Genomic DNA, 20,611 nt, shown 5'->3' with positions numbered 1-20,611 from the left:
ATCTCTTCCCATCCACCCACCCTCCCCTGCTTCCCTGGGTGTGCGGGGGGTGGGGGTGGGTGGGGAGGGGAAGGGACATATGTAATACTTTCAACTATACAGATTAAAAAATATATATTATTAAAATTCAAAAAAAATAAAATAAAAGGTAAAACACGTAGGAAAAACATCTGGAAGGATTTGATAGTTGAGTGGATTATGGGTGCCAGAGGTAAAGCAGAGGGAAGAGTTGAGTTCTCATTTTTATATAGCTGGGTAGATAGTAGCACCCTTAACTGATATTGAAGTCACAGGTGCTGATGGCCATTGGAAGGGGATACATAAGAGGCTGGTTGACCTACTTTCCTAATGGAGACATGCAGTTACTCAGAATTTTTAAAATTTTTTATTTAATTTATTGGGATGATATTATTAATAGAATTATATAGGTTTCAGGTGTATGTTTCTATAACACATCATCTATATATTGTATAGTATGCTCACCACCCCAAGTCATTTCCCCCCTTTATCCTTTTCTACCTCCCCCTACCCCCTTTCCCTCAGTAATTACCATACTGTTGTTTGTGGCTATGACTTTTGCTTTATTTTATTTATTTTTCTTAATTCCTTCACCTTTTTCACCCAGTTCCCCAACTGCCCCCCCACCAACCCCTCTGACAGCTGTCAGTCTGTTCTCTGTATCTATGAGTCTGTTTCTATTTTGTCATTCAGAAATTTTACAAGAGCAAATTATATGGACAGACACACAACAAACAATGACAAGAAAATTACAGACAAAAGCCCTCCATCTAAATCACAAAAGGCCAGAAAATCCAAGAACCTTTTTAGGAAGATGGAACAATTAGTTGCATTAATTGTATTTGTTATATTGCAATGGGAATGATTTTACTTGCCAAAATAATAAGCTCTGTTAATAATGGGCATTCACCTTGTATCTTACCTATTCATTTATTAGAATGAGGGTCTTTTTTTCCTTTTACAAAGTAACTACACAATAAGATCAAATAAATTTTGATGATTGCCAACAGATGGCGAGGGGCTCAACCTCAGACCATCTGATCTTTTGCTTTTCAGTTCTTTCCGGCTGTTCTTTCTACTTAATTACCTTCCCCTCACTTCCTAATCCCTTCCATGTAATTCTACCCCAAGATTGGGTCTAGCACTTTTTATTAATTTTCCACAGCCTACACTTCTTTCTGATAAGATAGTCTTTCTTTGTAGCTGTGTTGCTAATGGATCTAAACACTCTGGTTTTAGCAGAACCTTTCAGTCCTACTTGAACCATGTCTTTACTCAATTATTAATTCAGTTTAATGCTGAGAATTTAAAAGTTATTCTGACAGTTTTATCTCATATCACATCTGACATAATGGCTCAACCAACAGTAATTTTACATAATCAAAGAACTATTTTAACTGACCTGTCTTTTAAATCCTTCTCATATGAGACATTTCTTTCTTTTTTTTTCAATCACTAAAACAGACTTACTAGAGTGATATGTGTTTCAGTACGAAGTTACCTTTATTGCATGAATATGTCTATGCGTTTTTTTTATGAATGAAACGGAGAAGTATTGCCATAATAGGTGTTTTAATGATATTTTAGGGAAGTGCATACAGTGTAGGAATTCATGGAAGCTCAGAAGCCACCTTCTAAGGCAGTGGTTCTCAACCTTGGCTGCACAATTAGAATCACCTGGGGATCTTTTTAAAATCCTGATTTCTGGGCCTCATCCTCCGGAAATTCTGTTTCTTTGTTACTAATGTTGTGGCCCCACCCCACAACAAAGAAACAGAAATTCCGGAGGATGAGGCCCAGAAATCAGGATTTAAAAAAGATTTCCAGGTGATTCTAATTGTGCAGCCAAGGTTGAGAACCACTGCTATAGACTTAATACACATCTAGGTAGAACCTTATTTTTCCTTCTGACAAGTACTTTTTAATGTTCAGTTCAGTAGAATGAGGCTGTTTCCATGTTCCAGTCCCTAATAGCACTGCTTTAGCAAAGTAGAATAATGGATTATTTCTATGATGCAGGAAGTTGTTTGAAACTTCCTGCATTATAGATATGTTCTAATGTTTCTGTCTTGTTTACCAGTAGTTTAACCAAATACTTATTTTTTAATACAGAAATTGCATACCAAAACTATACATTGTAAGGCATTTGTCATCAAATAAGGCTTCATTTTAAAGATATCTTCTATTGGTATTGTGAATGCCATTTAAAAATAATTGATATTTTTTTCTGTTAATAAAAATAAAAACTTTCATTTAAAAATTTTGAAAAGCACAGAAAGATAAAAACAACAAACAAAGAAACACAACAATATCCATACTCTCATTAGAGATGATGGCTGTGAAAATTTTTGCATACATTCTTTCGGGATGTTTTTAAATGTGTCTTGCATAAAATGAAAAATGTTAAAGAAAATTGGATTTATATTGTATATATAATGGTTTATACAGAAAACCACCGCACACATTTAACCTATGTGAATTTATTCTCTGTGTGTGAGAGAGAGAGACAACAATTTAAATAGATTTTTAAAATTTCCCCTTTAATGTGTTCATGGGGATATAACTCTGTAATAAGCATGAGATGGGGTATAGGAATTTGCTGTTTCCTCAATCAGTCTCCGTTTTGCTCATCTCTTATAGTATCTACATCTTGTTGCAGGGACTATGATTCTAATGGTAAAAGTACATATTTTTCTTACAGCATGATCAAAAACTCAAGCCAATAGCTTTCCTGCTCAATCACACAAACAGCTGTCTATTCTAATACTAAAAAGAAAAACTGTTGAAGTTATGGTATTTGGTATCCAACGTGGAGATTGTCAAGGGTAATGTTAACTACCTGAGATTTTTTTTCATCATGTGCTGATTTTAAAACCTATTTCCTGCATCAGATGCAACCTCACTGAGTTCTACCCGTTTTAGTGTATAGCTTTTAATTTTTCCCATAGCAACTGTTCTTTGTTTTGTTATAAATAAGTCTATGAACAACTGTTGTGCCTGTATTATGATGTGATGGTCAGCCATTATTCTTGAGCATCTACTTACTGCTGTTGTAGTGTCTTTCCTTCAGGTGCTTTTTTTTTTTTTTTTCCTTTACCACTTCCATGCTGATAAGATAGAGGAGGGAGGAGAATTGGTCTGCACAATAACCAACTGAGGGCTGTCTTTAATGAAAGAGGAGGCAATAAAACATCCATTCTAAACACAACCTTTTGGAGTTTTGTGGAGACTTCTTGCCATGACACCTCCTATTCAGAGGGTTGGATCGACATTTATTCACGTGAGCCAGTTCAAAGGGTATATTTGCTGTGGGGTTTTTTGGGGGGAAGTGCACTGTTCTGGTTCTTTCTGTTGGCTTCATTCTGCAAGCAGACATGGCATTTTTCAGTTAGAAGACTTCTATAATTCATGTGCATGTCCTTCCGATCATCACATGCTGTTTCTCCAAGCTTAGGTTGCTCTGGACAGCTGCACTGGGGGATAGCTATGTGTCATTCTGATTTGGGCAGTGGAAAGAAAACCAGGGTTTCACAGCTTTATGAGACACTCCTTATAAAGACTCTCCTTGTTCAAAAGTCTTTAGAAAAACCAAGGATTCATTCCCTAGGATACCATGCTAGTATGGAATATTAAGCGGTCAACATTATAGACATTTTTAAGGTTTTGGTACATACTGATTAATTATTCTCCAGAAATTTTGTACCAACATATACTCAAGTCAACTGTATATGAGGTTGATCTTTTGGCAAAACCACTATTGTTGTTTTTTTAATATATTTTATTGATTTTTTACAGAGAGGAAGGGAGAGGGACAGAGAGTTAGAAACATCGATGAGAGAGAAACATCGATCAGCTGCCTCCTGTACACCTCCCACTGGGGATGTGCCCGCAACCAAGGTACATGCTCTTGACCGGAATCAAACCTGAGACTTTTCAGTCCCCAGGTCGACGCTCTATTCACTGAGCCAAACCAGTTAGGGCAAAACCACTATCGTTTTTAACAGAAGCATAGCCATAGACCAGGTGAGGTTTTACTTTGTATTTATTTAATAACTAGAGAAATCAAACATTATTTGCATGTTTAATGACCTCTTGTCTTTTATGTTTTTATTCATGTTCTTCATCCCCACCTCCCACCATTTTTTTTTGTGTAAGCATTTTTGTTTTAATTTATGTCTGAGAACTCTTTGTATTTTGTGTTCTTATCTAAAGACAAAATACTCAAACTATTTGTAATGAGATGCACATTTTTCAAGAGCAAGTAGGAATAGGGTGATTGTGAGAAGGATAGATAGGCAGCAGACATTCAGGTAAAGATGTTATTCATGGTCTTTCACACCCTTTCCCCCTTTCAAAATTGCCCTACTCATGGCTTGTGGTTTCTAGGTGGCCACCTGTTATACCACATGACTTTAATGATCACAGTTGATGGGATATCTACTCAAAGGTCACCAGTTAATAGCCTGCCAAGGGATTTATGAACTGCACCGGAATCTCTCCCTGAGGAATTAGAATAGTAAGTAGAAAAAAAATTGCCAATTAATATCAGATCTGAAAGGACAAAAATGCAGAATATGGATGAATCAGATTGGTGGTAGAACTATAGAGTGAAAAGCGTCCCAAATTCCTGCTCCTGAGAACTCTAAAACCACCTTCAAGAGGCACATTCCAGCTCCATTTCAGCAAGGCTGTTTACCTTTCCCACTCTTCTTCCTCTATGTATATCCCTGTTTCTTGAGCTCCCTTGAGTGTGTCTCTGTTGTTCACATTTAAAAAGAATGATTCTGAGGAAAAGTACCTATGATTCATATTTAAAACTATCTGAGTTACCACGACTCTATACATTTCCCAACAGTCATATTTATAGTTAATTCGTTCTTTTAGCAATTTCTTCAACATAAAATCATTGAGCGTACAGTCTATATTAGGAATTGGGCTAGGCGGTAAAGGAAATCGGTGATGAATCAGACAATCTCTGTCATCTAGACCCATATAGTTCAAACGCACTTTTCTACATAGCATGGTCTTTCATTACTGCAGATTGTCAGATCAATGGTGACCAACCAGTTGCTAGGCAACTTGAAAGACAAGAATACAGAACGGTTGCAGCTTCATTCTGATATGAATTCTTTGAAATGTTTGTCAAGGACTGTGAAGGGTCTGAAATTTTCTCTACTTTAAAGCTGTTAGCCTGTCAAAATTTAATAGATGCTGGCAGAAGACATGTGACTTCTGAGTCAGAGACAAAGGATTTTATTACTCACAACAAGGCAAGCAACATAAGTTTTATGTTTGCTTCTGGTACTCTTGCCCGTGGTGGCAATGCAGAGCACCCAGGTGGACATGTCACAACAAAGGAACACCAAGCAAAGGGAGCCCAGGTCTTTTACAGTGGGCTCAGGAAAACCTGCCTGACATTTGCCCTGCAGGGAACCTATCTTTATTATACTGGGCAGTAACCTGCCCTCCACTCTGCAGGGACACGTACACATACCCTCTCTCCCAAGGCTTCTCTTCACCATCACTATAAACATCCTCGAAAAGACAGTCCAAAACAAAGGCCTTTGCTTGCAAGACATTTTGCAGAAAGCCAAAGACCCATGGAGAATTGTGTCCCAAGAATATTCTTTCTCTGGATACTTTTTTTTTTTGAACCACTCAAACTTTTGGCTCTTATTTCTACTAACCCTAAGTATCTACTTATTCTAAGGTTTATCCATATTCCTTTATTTTTGCCATATCCTGTTTAAAGATTTATCGTTAAAACCTTTTGTGTGTGTGTGTGTGTGTGTGTGTGTGTGTGTGTGTGTGTGTAACAGAAACCAACTTTCTCTAACTTAAGCAAAAAAGAAAGTTAATGGAAGAATATTGGATTATTTCCTAATTCAAAGAACAACCAAAAACATAGTACTGTCTGGGGATCTTATCAGAAATTGAGAGTAGTTTTAAGAGTATCATTATTAATAGGCTGCAACTTCAGTGGCTTCCAGTCTCTGTCATTCCCCACTCCAAGTTGTAAATTCTCAGAAGAGAGGAGTTGAATGGCATAGCCTGGCTAAGGCTCTGCCTCTAGCTTTTCATGATGCCCAACAGGGAAGGATCATGAATGTACAGACCTCATAAATCTTGGCTGTTCCAAAATTAGGAAAGGTTCTTAGGAGCTTTGGAAACCTTAATTGTTTTCTACTATATCTGGATTTGTTTGATAGGTATTCCACTGCTCATAAAAGAAATACAGTTATTGTTTTCAGCATTACTCCATGTCGTTTAAAAAATCAATTAAATATAGTTTTGCTTTGTGTGTCATGTTTTTGGCCATCTTCTGACATTTATCAATTTTTTTGGAGACATTTTGTGAGCTGATCTAAACCAATTTAGTGAGTCAAGAGTTTTAGGTAAATATAGCTAGCCTCTGGTGGTTGAACATAGATTGGACTATATGTTTCTTACCAGTATAGTCCATTTTGCTATTAAGTGGTAGCTACAGAGTAGAGCAAGGTTTAGGCTAAACTTTGTTAATATTTATTGGCTAGTCATATATTTTCAAGACCATAATTTCAACAATAAAAATTTATTTTTAACATCTTTTATTCTAATTAACATATTCTCTCCTATAGATTTCAATAATGCTATTTAAAATACCAGAGTTGATACCTTTAAGGCATATTTCCAGGATTACTTAATCAGCCCTCAAGTGTGGACTAACGTTATCTTATTACCCACATACACACATGTACACGAGGCTTCCCGTGGAAGTATTTTAAAAGTAAATTACCAGAAAGATAATATAATAGGTTAGAATTTAGGCATTTAGTCATGCACTCATGCTAATTTTCATATTCCTTTGCAATTAACATTCCTCCTGACTGGATTAATTAGGTTTGCAATAAGTAATCACATTTATAATACTGCAACTGTTCCCAAATTAATTGCTTATGTGTTCAATGAGCCATTACATGTTTTCATTTAAGCAGCTTAGAGAACCCAGGGTTTTAGAGCTGTCATCCTAAACATTTTGGGGAGAAGAGCACAGAATCATCCAAGAATATGCCAATAAGATGATCACAGCAGTGAATGAGCAGTTCCCCCACGTTGGGAGTACATGAGAATCATCTCATAGTATTCTTCATCCCTGCAATTCTGGTTAGGTAGATATTGTGTAGGGTCTTGGAAACTTGGAGAAGTATTGTACATTGTCTTTCTAGAAAAAGCACCTATATACATACTTCTAACTTTAAGGGAGGGTTTCATAAACCTATGGCTTTAGCCTAGTACAATTTCATTCAAGACTGACTGCATATTACAATCACAAGGGAGTTCTGAAACAATATTTCAGACCAATTAAACCATAATATGAGTGGTACAGGGTGACTAATCAGTCTGGGTATTATTTTCCCCAACCCAGAATGGAGACTAGAGATTTTTCCCAATCTATCAATCCATTTTCCTGAGTTAGACTCACTTGACAGAAACCTAGCAAAAGTGATAATAAAAAAGAAGTCCAGTTACCCTATAAATCCTTTAAAATACACAGTTTAATTTATGTATTGGTGAGAAGGCACATCATTTTTGGCATTGATTTGTCTTTCTCTATTCAAAGGTTCAAAGGATTTAGTGGACTTTGTACTCTGCTTGCTAGATAGCTCTCCCAAGCTTGAGAGAAGAAAAGCAATGTTCTCTTTATAATTTATGGTGGCAAGGTGAGTGTTTATTATGACATTTTAATTGAAGAAAATATAAGAAAACCTGTGGAGCTTCAAATTGACCATAAGTTCCCTGTATTTTAGTGGCATGCTCAACAATAACTAAAAGTAAATATTCATTATGGATAATCCAGAGAAATGGTTACATGGGCAATTTTATAGATGTTATCTGAGGAGGTTTTTTAAAAAATTCTTTTGATTAGGAACATATATATCCTAATGTGTCAAATAGAAGATGGGAACTTTAATTACATTATATTGATAAAAGTTTTTGAAATTATTTTAGACTTCTGTATTAGAGGGAGAAGGAAGCTGATAATCAGTAACATAAAAACTATGTTGGAAATAACTATAATCAAAACTTCTTCCACGTCTCTTTGAAGTGGATCCATTTATAATATTATTCATATAGACATTCAAAGCACTGCCAATAATAGGTGATTTAATGCTACTTAAAGCCCTCCAGTAAATGTAATAGGCCGAGACACTTCCCCGAGGACATGAATTTAATAATTATGATCATTTCTTGTGCTGATAACTCTTGGGTGAGGATTTCCACTACCAGAGACAAAGTTTTAGAAAATCAAATTGTGAAAATTAAGTGTCAGAAGTTTGGCTAATTTAATATGTATGAGTTACGGTCTATTTGTGTAGAACCGGCTTCCAAATAAGCAAAAGGACCATTTCTAAGCTCAGAAAGCTTTCTCTCCGAAATTGGATGCACCCAATGGCACATGGCAGAAACCAGTTGAATGTAAATTTGTTCTTTTTGGTCAGAAGCTTTACTTTTTTTTTTTTTTTTTACTGTTAAAGTGCAATGGTTAGATATTATGTTTGTAAAAAAAATGAAAAGGTTTTCAAACTTTTAATAAAAGCTCAGAGCCTTTTTATTGGATTATGGAAGACTCACTCAAATTTGGACCTTCACTGGATCCTATTTGTTGTAGGAGAAATTGAAGTATAATGGAATCGAAATGAAATGAAATGGAATGGTAGGCCACTGCTGTCAGAGAATATAGTTCTTGTGGAAAGGTGGATACTTCCCTTAGCTATGGAGTTAATGGCCGTCAGAGGAGATCTCGCCTCGTGGGGGTAATGTTAGCAATGGTGCTGGGTATCTATTCTCCACCCAGTTCTGATCCTGACAATCCTGTGGGTCGTGGCATCATCACCCCCATTTTATAGATGAGGAAACTGTGGAGGCCGGATTCAAATCCAGATATCTCTGCTCCCTAAGCTTCTGTTCTTTCTGTCCCCATCTTCTTGTCTCTGTTTCACATCATCTCTAAAACCCCTTGCTTCAATCCCGAAGGGTAACTCCCAGCATCCTGGGGCAACATTTATAGCATTGGGCAGCTCTGCTCGCCCGAAAGTCCATTCTCCTTTTGAATTAAGTTTGCCTCCTCGTGGCTTCTACTTACTAGAAAGATATCAATGTTAGATTAGAGAGGGTGAGAACAAAAGGGAGCAATGGCGACATGAAGGTAGGCCACCATGGAAGCTGAAGAGAAGGCTGCGTGTCTGGGCAGACAGGCAATAAGCACAGGAAGCTGTTGTTCTATTTTCTCCTCCTAACATTGAACTTTCTCTCTGACGGGGTGCATGTGGCACTTTGGAAGGACTGGGGTGTTCTACTATCCAGTCAGCAGAGGGAGCAGTGAACTTGAAGCGACGTCCCATAAGGAGAGAAAGGCCATCCCTTCAGCACAGTGGTTGATGAGTTGGTGTTCTTATCCTGGCTGGCATTACTAGATTCCATTTAAAAAATTTTTTCTCTCTTTTTTTTTTCATGCTGTTTATGGTTAATTAAGACATTGAACATCAAGAGCAATGCTGCACTCGGAAAAGTTATTCACTTTAGTGGTAAAATGCATTCTGTGTTTTTGAATTTATTTAAATATGTAGTGAATTGCAGTTTTAAGGATACCTTTCTAGAATTTATTAGGATGGTTAATTCTGGCCAAAATTACTCTTATACTTAGGGCTCTGCTTCGGGGCAATCAGATGAGGAGGAGATATTTGGTTCTATGGGGTAGTTTGAGGGTCCCTGAAAAACATGTTCCAATGTTTGTCCTTCAAGCCTTTTATGGTGCCAGGAATTGCAATCCTTTTGGGTTAGGCTTCTTAAAAACTAAACTAAACTAAACTAAAATATGCATATTTTACCTTAAAGGACCAACTCATTAGTCGATCTCCATGATTGTTTTTTCTTATTTGGAAAGGGTCAAAGAACAGGTGCATTTTGATTTTGCGAAGTACAAGGTTGGTTCATAAAGTATCTGCCAAGCCTTGTTAAAGGTTGGGATGGAGGACCCACAGCAGGGATGCGAAAGAATGAAAGACAAACCTCTGCTTTAATTTGAGCCGGTGCCAGCTTGTTCTCTCAGGTCTTAGAGCAGGAGAAACAGCCTGTTCAGATGAGATATGAAAGTCAATAGTTCAGAAAGGTCCAGAGTTTAATGAAGTGAGTGATACTTCTTTAGGTTGTCAGTTCACAACATATTTCAAGAAGAATGCACATAAACACAAACATAGCATTCTATTTCAAGATGCGCCCCCCCCCCCTCGAAGTCCCTCACGAAATCCTGTTTAGAGCAGTAATCTCTAAAATGTGGGGTGGGGAGGTGTATGCACCCCAAGGTGGGTGCAAAATGATCCAATGGAGTATGGAATTTTCTCTTTTTATTTACTTTCTGCCTTGTAAAGTTTTTATTCCGCATAGGTTTTATATTGCACATAGTATATTAGTACCATAGTACACCTATAACACGTATATGTAAATAGTTCAACAAAACTAGTTGTAAGAGCTCACATTTTTACTGATTGGGCAGCACGACTTAAAATTGATAGACTACCAATTTAGAGAGTGATGCTAATTAAATTTAAATGATAGTCTCTTCTCTTCCTAAATTGGTGGGCCAAGGATAGGAGAGTTAATTAAGAGGTGACTCCTGTTGGCGGAGTTTTTGACCTAATGATGAGGTAACATTCAGCCACACTTCACTAGGCTCTTTAACACCTACCCCATTTAACCGCCCCTCCCTCCCCCAAGATACGTGGAGTAGGTATGCTAATGGCAATGGTATGTTAACCAAATTCTCAGATAACTTAAGACACTTTCCCAAGGTTCCTTGGCTAGCCAGGGGTGGAGCTGGTGCTCATAACCTTGGCTGCTGACCACAGATTATGTGCTCGCTCCACTGAACCACAGGGAGAAGTCAATCACCATGGGCTGTCTATGGCCCCTCTGCTGCAGTTCCTGGTGCTCCCCGAGGACACCGAGTTGTTGAATCCCTGGCTGATCCAGGCACAAGGATAGAACATATTTTCGCTACTTGATCAGAGGGCCAGGAAGCTGAGCTAACAATTCAGCATTTACTCCCTGCCGTTGGTACTGTAATACCAAACATATTTCAAAACAGATAGAAAGGTCTGGAAGGGTTTAGATACATCTGTGTACAGAAAAGATTTATAATGGGTTATTAAATGGGAGTTTTGAGGCTGACTTCACGGGAAGTGCCAACCACTACTTTCTCCCAAATTTCCCCTGGTGCCACTGTCAAAGGCGAAGTACTCATCCAGATGGATTGTTGTTCTGACCCAAAACGACATTTCCAACTTTTCTTATATGTAATCCAATTTCTGAACTTCCTTTTCAGTGATATTAAGTGGAATAGCATAAAAAAGACTTTCGGCATTAAAGATAATAAATGTGTTCAGCATTGCTCAGGTGTCTTTGCTCTTTGCCAGTGCATTAGCTATATTGATTTTAGAATTTTAAGTGACCCTTTTACCAGACTTGATTAATATCTCCTCCTTTCATCTCGGCTACCTTGCTCCTTTCCTCTCTCACGTGTGATGTTCTTCCACTTCACACAGGCACTAGCTAGAGAGAGCTGACCTTCACATGACCCAGGGTCAGAAAGATGTGAGGAGGGTCTCTCAGGCTTGGTGATTAGCCTCTACAGAGGCTATGCAAGGGTCAAACCTTCAGTACCTGGCCCAGGCCGTGAGAACACTTACAGTTGACCTCCTGGCTTGGTAAGCACCAGACTTTTACTATATGGCTTCCAGAGGAAAAGCGTTTAGGCAGACAGAGGGCTTGAAGGTGAAATGAGATATCTGGCAAGAACTGGCCAGCTCAATCCAAATATCACTGTTACTGCATGATGCTCAGGTTAATATCCTGAGATTCCCTCTCATTAATTAACAGTGCCCACTGCTATCCTCAGAGGACACTTTGTTTAAAATTGTGTTCACACATTATTTCATTCTCCCTCTGCAACTGAACTGCAAGATCCCTGAGGACGCTGCTGCCCCTGAGGAGGTATGGCTTTGTGCCCCCCTCCCCAGGGTCCCCAGAGTGGCTGGGACATGGTAAATGATGACTCCTAAGCTAGGGTTTTCATTCCCTTTTAGAAAATAGGTGGGTGGGAGGTTGATGAGCCATCACCTGGAGCTGCCACTCCCCAACCAGGATTTTTTTCATTTGTTGACTGCTTATTTCTTTTCATAATATTTTAAGAGTAAGTTTGTTGTAAGTGATCAAAATAATATAACTGGATTATAGCATATTTGGAAAATTTAGGGATAAAAATTATTCTTGTCATTACTAGTTGAATGCACCTACTCCTTGGCATTTTAGATGTATTTTAATGTATTTCTGGAAGTGTACTTGAATATTATATTTTAAAGATTGTAACACTCCATTATAAACATTTTTCTTTTGCTTAATCATCCTCATAAATGTTATTGGGATACCAAAATGCGTTTCTCTATTTTCATATTATCTTTTAGATATATCATTATTTATTCATAATTGGTATATGTATTGGATATACCATCACTTGTTTCCTCTGTGTTATCTATCAGAAATAGCATTGTTTATTTAACTATTTTCTTGAAGTCTTAAACAGTGATTAAATAATTATTAGGTGACTGTTGGCTTAAGAAATCTACCTATTTGGATTCAGTTCAACAAATATCATTATTCTTATCATTTAGCATAGTATTTGGCTCATAGTTGGTCTCAATAAATGTTGGCTTTCTTCCTTCTTATCTTTCTCTACTCTTTATTCTATCCGTATAGTTGTATCTTGTATTGTAAGCTTGGGGGCATAGCATATATTTAATCCAGAGATTTCTAACTGGTTATCATGCAAGTTTGCCTTGACTATTTGCAATTACTAATTTGTGAGGAGTTACTAGTATTGTGACCCCAGAGGTTTAGCTTTCTTTATATTGTCTGTCCAGGTATATCGATTCATTCTTGCTAGACATAAAATATTATAGCTATAAAGGATTTCGGAAATCACCTTAACCAAAGGTTTCCCAGTTGGTGCACACTAGAATTTTGCCAGGTGCTTTCAGAATACTGATTCCTTACAAGTCTTCATTTGGTGGATGGGACTGAGAACCTGCTTTTTACTACACATCCCCATATTTGATTCAGGTAGCAGAAGAACCATAATTTGAAGTTACAATTTGGTTAGTAGACCTTGCTAACTTTTTAGAGTTAATGTTAGATTTCCATCATGTTCAGTTGCTTAAAAAACTAATTGAATCTTGAGATGACTTATAACAGGAGGCAAATATTATAATCACAATTATGTTCTGCAACAGGAAATAAGCTGTAAATGAATTTTAACATTTTACTTGACACATTACTATGTTTAAGTGTATTTAAGATGTCATTGAAAGGTGCAGGGAAGGAAAATGAATTTGATTTGGCAGGTTGGTGTTCATGGTACTATTATCCACAATTGTCTATGCTGATTGACAGCACACATATTGCCTCTTAACAGGCATTGTATTCAGTTGCATCAGATTTAAGTGTATGGCATTTTTTATGAATATTTGAAACTGTTTTAGTTGATAGTATTAATTGTGCATAGAACAACTTTCAGCCACTGTTTCAAAATGCTTAATGGGTAATAACCCAAAAGGGTCTGTGGTCCTCTGCTTAGAATAAACTTAGGTCAACAATGCCATGTTGCTTAGGTATTATGTATTTTGAGTAGGACAAATGTGTAATAGTTCAGAGAAGGAATCTTCCCCATATTATAGATATAGAAACTGAAACTCAAAAAGGCGAAGTGCTCAAGGTCAGTCAGCCAGAATTGGGGCTCAGATATCCTGGGCCCTGTTCTCTGCTCTTTCTACCAAACCAAACTGCCCTTCTGCATAGTTTCTATCCAATAAGAAACACTCGGTCTAATGGCCGGTAGAGATGCCATCATCCATATGTATATTGCAAAGAGCATTGAAGCAAAGAATTTTAGTCAATATTTTCTTTTGGAAAACCAAACATGCTTTATTTCATTTTTCACAATTTATTTAAACATCTCACATATACAAAATAGGTACAATTTAATTTTTCTGCTTGTCTTGAGAAGCAAGGCTTCTTTGGAACCATGGGAGAGGATGAAAATGAGACTGGCAAAGAACAAATGCTGAATTTAAAGAAGAGGACAATGTTGGGCAAATGATCTGCATACTTTTATTCAGGGATAAGATGTAAATTACTGATGCAAAATCAAATGGAAAAAACACAATACAACTCAATACAGAGGAGTATCTTCTGAAATTCTTCTAGCACCATCAACACTTTTCAAGTATCTGAAATACTATTAATTAGCACCTTTGTATTTTGAACAAAACAAAACAAGTACCTCAGCTCATCTCTGTCTGGGCCAGCACCTAATGGTATGGATCACACTCACAGGAAAGTGTTTTGAGGTAGTTTAAACCATTGGAAGTTTGGGTTTTAAACTTCCCTCTGTGGAAGATATTCAAAAGCCACAAGTGGTGCACATGTTCATGGTTTTTATTTTTCAATTTTTATTTTGGTTTTCTTACAAAGGTTGACATTGTCCACAACAGGTGTAAGAGTGTTGAAAAAAAAAATCCAAATCTTTTGGGGAGGGGAGAGGAGAGGGAATTAATGAAATCGTATTGCACAATGCTCTGATCAATCCTCCTTCTCTTTTGCCCGCAATTTAAGCAAATAGATGTGCAGAGGAAATGGAAGGATTCAGCTTTTAGTGAAAAAAGAAGAAAAAGAAATGGCAAAGAGAGAAAGTTGTTATTTTAGATTTCCTTTCTTTTAATTTAGGTTGAGGTCAATTATTTGAAACAGACTGGGCCAATGTCCAAACTGATTTCTTGGTCAGCACCACCGATGTCCAAAATTGCAATATCAAGGAAAGGCAGGCGAGATGGCTTATTTGTTTTGTATTCAATGATTGTCTTTCCCCATTCGTTTGTCTTTTTCTGTTACAAAAAAAGAGAGAGAAGAAAAATATACATAAAGCAGCAATATTTTGGAATCTAACATCATCTGAATCTTAGATATAAGAACTGCATTTTCACTTGTGTCATTCTGAAGACATGTGTCCCAGATCAACACATTCATCTTTGAAACAGAAGCATTGGGGGGGTGTCTTTAGAGGGAGAGGCTTCCTACCAGTCTAATTAAAACAACAACAACATTGCAATACATATTCCTAGTGATTTATGTCTACATCATCATTTTCAGGATGTGTGTGTGTCTGCGGGGTAGAGGGGAGTTGGAGAGTATTGCTATCAGTATATTTAAATTTTTCTTCCATTTATAGTATACTAGAGGCCCAGTGCACAATATTTGTGCACTGGGGGGAGGGTCCCTCAGCCCGGCCTGAACCCTTTCACAGTCCGGGAGCCTGCGGGGGATGTCTGACTGACTAAGCAGGCAGTTGAACATCTTGAGCGCTACCACGGAGGTGGGAGTGGCTCCCGCCATCTTGGCTGTGCTTGCCACAGCTTCTGGCTGAGCAGTGCTCCCCCTGTGGGAATGCACTGACCACCAGGGGGCAGCTCCTGCATGGAGTGTCTCCCTCTGGTGGTCAGTGTGCGTCATAGCAATGGGTTGTTCTGCCATTTAGTCGATTTGCATATTAGCCTTTTATTATATAGGATTATAGGGAAAGCATGAAAAAATTTAAATGTAGGCCATGTTAGCAAGTAAAATAACATACATGTAACTATAAATTATAGCTTGGGTCCTTTAAACCTCAAGTAATTTTAAGTTATGGGCATAAATTATCATTTAAGAAAAGAGAAGAAACTAATACAAAAAAACAACTACTAATATATGGACATAGTATATATTTCAGTATTTCAGAGAATTTCAGAAGGCAAGAAAGATCTGATAAGAATACTCTGGATTTAACATCTGAATTTAAATAAATTCATGTAAAATGATTAAATAAGTTAGGCCACTCATTTATCTGTTTACTTTGCTTACGTTTCTAAATTAGGACCCCCCCCACCCCCCACCCCTCAGGTAAGTCCTATTCACTATTCCCATATTTCACTTTTACTTACAGAGCAGCCGTCTACAAGAACAGTGTAAGTGAACCTGCTGTTGCCCTCGGAAACAAGTTCAACATCATTGGAGCCTTGCAGAATGACAGACTTCTTCAGGTTGCCAGTCTCATCATCCATGTATGCAATGCTATTCTTGCAGTGGTAGGTGATGTTTTGAGAGGCATGGTTGGCCAGCAGGCGCATGAAGGCAAGTTGGGTAGCCATTTCCTTGGTTGTCACTCCTTCAACATTGTATTCAAACTACAGAGAATAAGATGGACATTCCAATTAAGTGGAGAGGGACTCAGATACTAAGAGTCAATTTGGAAAAAAATAGTCTGGTATAGGGGAAAACAATGAAGTCAGATTTGAACCTTAAGAATAAAGAAATTTTGCTTTCTTATTTCAAAAAATATTTATTGTTGAAAGTATTACATATGTCCCCTCTTTTCTCCCACTGGCCATTAAAGGAAACAGAATCCACTTGTCTTTGAAGTATTAGTTACCTAGAAGGGCCTTGGGAACAACCCAGCTGAGGCTAGGTCATCTCAGAAAGGTACCTCTTTCAGAAAAGCCTTTTTGTGTATGTTTCTTATTTATAATAAAAAAGCAGAGATCGAAATTTGGATCTCGTTCTTTTTCTGTGATTCCCACCAGTAGGCATTCAATAAAATCAGTGAAAAGGTTAATTAAAAATTTAAATAAGCACATATGCTCAAAATACACATGCATGGTCAGGACACCTTCATATTAAATGACATTAGTCAGTTTCTCCAGTGATTATCAGTTAAGTTAAATGTGAGTAATAACTTCGAATTGTATGGATATGTTCAATCAATATGTCTTTAATGTGTAACTCAAGATAGAACTGGAATCCCCAAAAGAGCAGGTTCTTTTAATAAGTCTATTCCAGTAAAGGATTAAAAAGCAAACAATCCTAACAAAATATTGTTTAGCAAGGGAAGGAATGTTTGTGGGATTCCTCACCTGGGTTCCACCATTGATAGTTTCTCCTAACCAGATGTGCTTCTTGGTCTTGGAACTTCTGTACCCGTTCTTGACTGGGATGTTCTCAGGTTGAGCCCGGATGCAGGTTTCACCAGTAGAGAAATCGCAGTATACTTTGATAGCATCCATAGTGCATCCTTGGTTAGGGTCAATCCAGTAGTAACCTTTAAGAAAAAAAACAAGACCCGGACCATAAAACCTCACGCTGAGGTTTTACTTTTCATTCTAATTATCAGTGGGAACTGATTTTGAAAAGCCCAACTTGTGAGAAGGATCATTCTGGCTCATTCAGGGTCATCTTGACCTACCACTGCTCCACTCTGGGTGGCTGAGTCTCAAGTCACGGCATGTGCGAGCTGGGTTCTTCCTAGAGCCTTCGGGAGTAAGAAGGGTCTCAATCTGGTTGTTGAGAGATTTCAGAGTGGCATCAACTTCATAATCCTTGGGTCTGAGAGAAGGTGGTGAACGAGGCTGGTCAGCCCTGTAGAAGTCTCCATCAAAACCAAAGTCATAACCACCACCACTTATGCCAGGAGGCCCGGGAGGGCCAGGGGGACCAGGAGGACCCTGCAAAGGTGAAAGTGAGAAAGAGGAGGCTCACTGAGAGACATCAATGGCAGCAGGTTTTCAGGTGGGCATCACATAAGAAGCATGTTTTAAAAAGTAAAAAAAGAATCAGATTTATGTAAATAAACAACTTGCTCCCAGGCATACATGCAGGGATGGACTTAAGCAACTCATTATATACAGACCACTTTTAGATATTTTAGAAAACATGGAACTGGGAGACTAATGTGTTGACATAATTATCTTGGTTTAGTCTTTAGGCCAGTGATGCTCTTTATTCTTTCCCCAAATAATACTTACAGCAGGACCTTGGCTACCCTGAGTGCCACGAATGCCAGCAGGTCCGACCACACCAGGATGTCCATTGCGACCATCTTTGCCAGGAGGGCCAGAAGGACCAGCAGGGCCCTAGGGAAGAAGGACTTTGTGAGCCAGTGAAACCCCCCTAAGAGAGCAAAGGCCTGGGGCTCACTACCTTCTATGCAGTGGTTCTTAACCTTCTGGCCCTTTAAATACAGTTCCTCATGTTGTGACCCAACCATAAAATTATTTTCGTTGCTACTTCATAACTGTAATGTTGCTACTGTTATGAATCGTAATGTAAATATCTGATATGCAGGATGGTCTTAGGCGACCCCTGTGAAAGGGTCGTTCGACCTCCAAAGGGGTCATGACCCACAGGTTGAGAACTGCTGTATAGGCTCTATTTCAGAGATAGATGTCTCTTAGAGTTACCTACCCTGGGGCCAGCAGGACCCACAGTGCCAGGAGCACCTTGATCACCATGATGACCCTTTAAAGAGAGAACAGGAAAATCACATTTTCAGAACACATGTCAATAAATAGATTTTTAAAAACTGAATGGAAAACTTTAGTTCCAATGAACTCTGGATTGAGAAAATTGAAAATGTAAAATGGGGCTCTTTTCTCCCATTATGTCTATTATATTCAATTTTTTTTTCTGCAAGCTATTTCAGCAGTGCAATATTAGTCATTCCTCTAATTACATTTACTTTAAGTGAGGCTGAAGGACATTGTTGCCAGGAGATTTTAATATATGTGTATTTTTATCTCCCTTAACCCTCACCTTTTCACAGTGGGATGAAACAGTATTATCTCCAAGAGATGAAGTTAGCCAGAGAATGGTAAATGAATATGAGGCAGGACATTTTAGAATAATACCAGTGAAAATCTAAGGAAGATCATTTTGGGTTGAAGGCCTTTAAGATCTGCATAGATGCTGGATGTCCTCATTTTACTTACAGCAAGACCAGGAAGACCTTGCAATCCATTGTGCCCCTTTAAGCCAGGAAGACCTCTGGGCCCCTTCTCACCAGGCTCTCCCTTATCACCTCGAATACCTTGTGCGCCCTGCAGAGAAAGAGTAGGGCATATAGGACATTTACCTTTTTAGAAAAATGACACTCACTTCTCAACAAATACTGTTGAATCTCTTTACAAAGGAAACTCAAGACATGCAAAGGTCTAAAAGCCATGTGTATGCTACTCCCATCTCAATCTGCTTTAGTTGAGCTGTCTGTAATGTTGGCTATATCTTCATGATTATTTAGTACAAACAAGCAGAAGAGATTTGAAATTGTGATTTAAAAGCTATTTGTAACAATTCTCAACAGGGACTAAGTTAAAAAAAAAGTCTAGCCTATATATTATTTTTTTTTAATGGACAGTCTAGATTTCTCTTAAATGTTCATTTGTAAAGAAATCCTCACTATGTACATACACTAGGACCTCTTGGACCAACGGCACCGGTGGGACCAACAGAACCAGCAGGACCCTGTGAATTGGAAAAGAAAAACACAAGTTATAAGCATGCCCAAGATTGTCCTCCCCGGCCCCTCTCAGGTTCCCAAGTGTGGGGCAGTCAGAAGTAAAGCCTATGAGGATGACAGCATTAAGGAACTGGTATTTACAACTTACAGGTTCACCACGGTTTCCATGTTTTCCAGTGGGACCCACAGGGCCATGAGGACCAGGTGCACCCACAGTGCCAACAGGACCAGCATTGCCAGGGTAACCACGGTCTCCCTACCAAAGGCAAAATGAAGCTTAGCATCTTGCCTGTAGTTTAGTCACTTTTAAATGAGGGGAAGATGAAGAGGTATACCAACCTTGTGTCCAGGTTGACCATCACGGCCTGGGGGACCATCACTCCCAGGGTTGCCCTGTGAAGACACCACACCAACCAAGGCACTTAATGAGCTCTGTAGCCCACCAGCCCCTTTAGTTCAGCTATTCTGCCTTCATCACTCCCAGAACTCAATAGTGAAAACCCTTTCAGACTGTTAAAAATAGGAACAACACCGTGCCAACCTAGATTTTTTTAGAAGTGTTTTCTTAATATTTTGGCCAGCTTTGAAGTATTGTATACTATTTAAAGACCTACCCTGCATCCCAAGTAATTTTTTTTTTATTTTCAATACTAGGAGTGGACAGTATATGTAGATATTACTGACACCATGTTTGGAAACTTGGAACAAGTGGGCCTCAGGGCAGGATATAAAGCTGCACACAAGGAAATATTGCCAGGTTTTATTTTACAAACCAAGTGTTGGACTCACATCACGGCCGGCTTCACCAGGAGCACCGTTAACTCCAGGACTACCCACAGCACCAGGGGGACCACGGGCCCCAGGTGGACCGGCAATGCCAAGAGGACCAGGCTCACCCTAAAAAGGCAGAGAAGACAAAATAGCATTTCTCTCATTGAACAGAGTGCCAATCCTACCTTCCCAGAACTACCCTAGCCAGGAGTTTTCAGCTTGAAGAGAGAATGAAAATGAATAGGCTATAAAATGGCAAGGACTGTCGCCCTGACCGTTCTCCTACACACGTAAGCTGCCCGGCTCTGTGTAGTTTTGGAATGTCCTCTATATTCAGTGAGCCCAGTTTCATCTGCTAGCCCAAATGAAATGAATCCATAAAGTTGAGAGAGTTTATGGAGATGAGAT

At 38.5% G+C, this 20,611-nt stretch overlaps 1 protein-coding gene across 1 annotated transcript in view; it reads right to left on the bottom strand.

Annotated features, from left to right (window-relative positions):
- Positions 1–14,000: 14,000 nt before the first annotated feature.
- The window catches only part of COL1A2 (collagen type I alpha 2 chain), a gene marked incomplete at its 5' end in the record, with an annotated part of 36,072 nt that continues 29,461 nt past the window's right edge, over positions 14,001–20,611 (bottom strand). The window contains 11 exons of the mRNA XM_081102245.1: positions 14,001–14,993; positions 16,086–16,328; positions 17,055–17,239; positions 17,384–17,642; positions 17,943–18,050; positions 18,382–18,435; positions 18,906–19,013; positions 19,384–19,437; positions 19,581–19,688; positions 19,772–19,825; positions 20,222–20,329. Coding sequence (XP_080958371.1) covers positions 14,847–14,993; positions 16,086–16,328; positions 17,055–17,239; positions 17,384–17,642; positions 17,943–18,050; positions 18,382–18,435; positions 18,906–19,013; positions 19,384–19,437; positions 19,581–19,688; positions 19,772–19,825; positions 20,222–20,329 — 1,428 coding nt within the window. The 3' untranslated portion in view covers positions 14,001–14,846. The remainder of the gene's footprint in view (positions 14,994–16,085; positions 16,329–17,054; positions 17,240–17,383; positions 17,643–17,942; positions 18,051–18,381; positions 18,436–18,905; positions 19,014–19,383; positions 19,438–19,580; positions 19,689–19,771; positions 19,826–20,221; positions 20,330–20,611) is intronic.

This window comes from Myotis nattereri, assembly GCF_964212035.1.
Source record: "Myotis nattereri genome assembly, chromosome: 11".
Lineage (NCBI taxonomy): Eukaryota > Metazoa > Chordata > Mammalia > Chiroptera > Vespertilionidae > Myotis > Myotis nattereri.
This window is presented reverse-complemented; position numbering and strand designations above follow the sequence as displayed.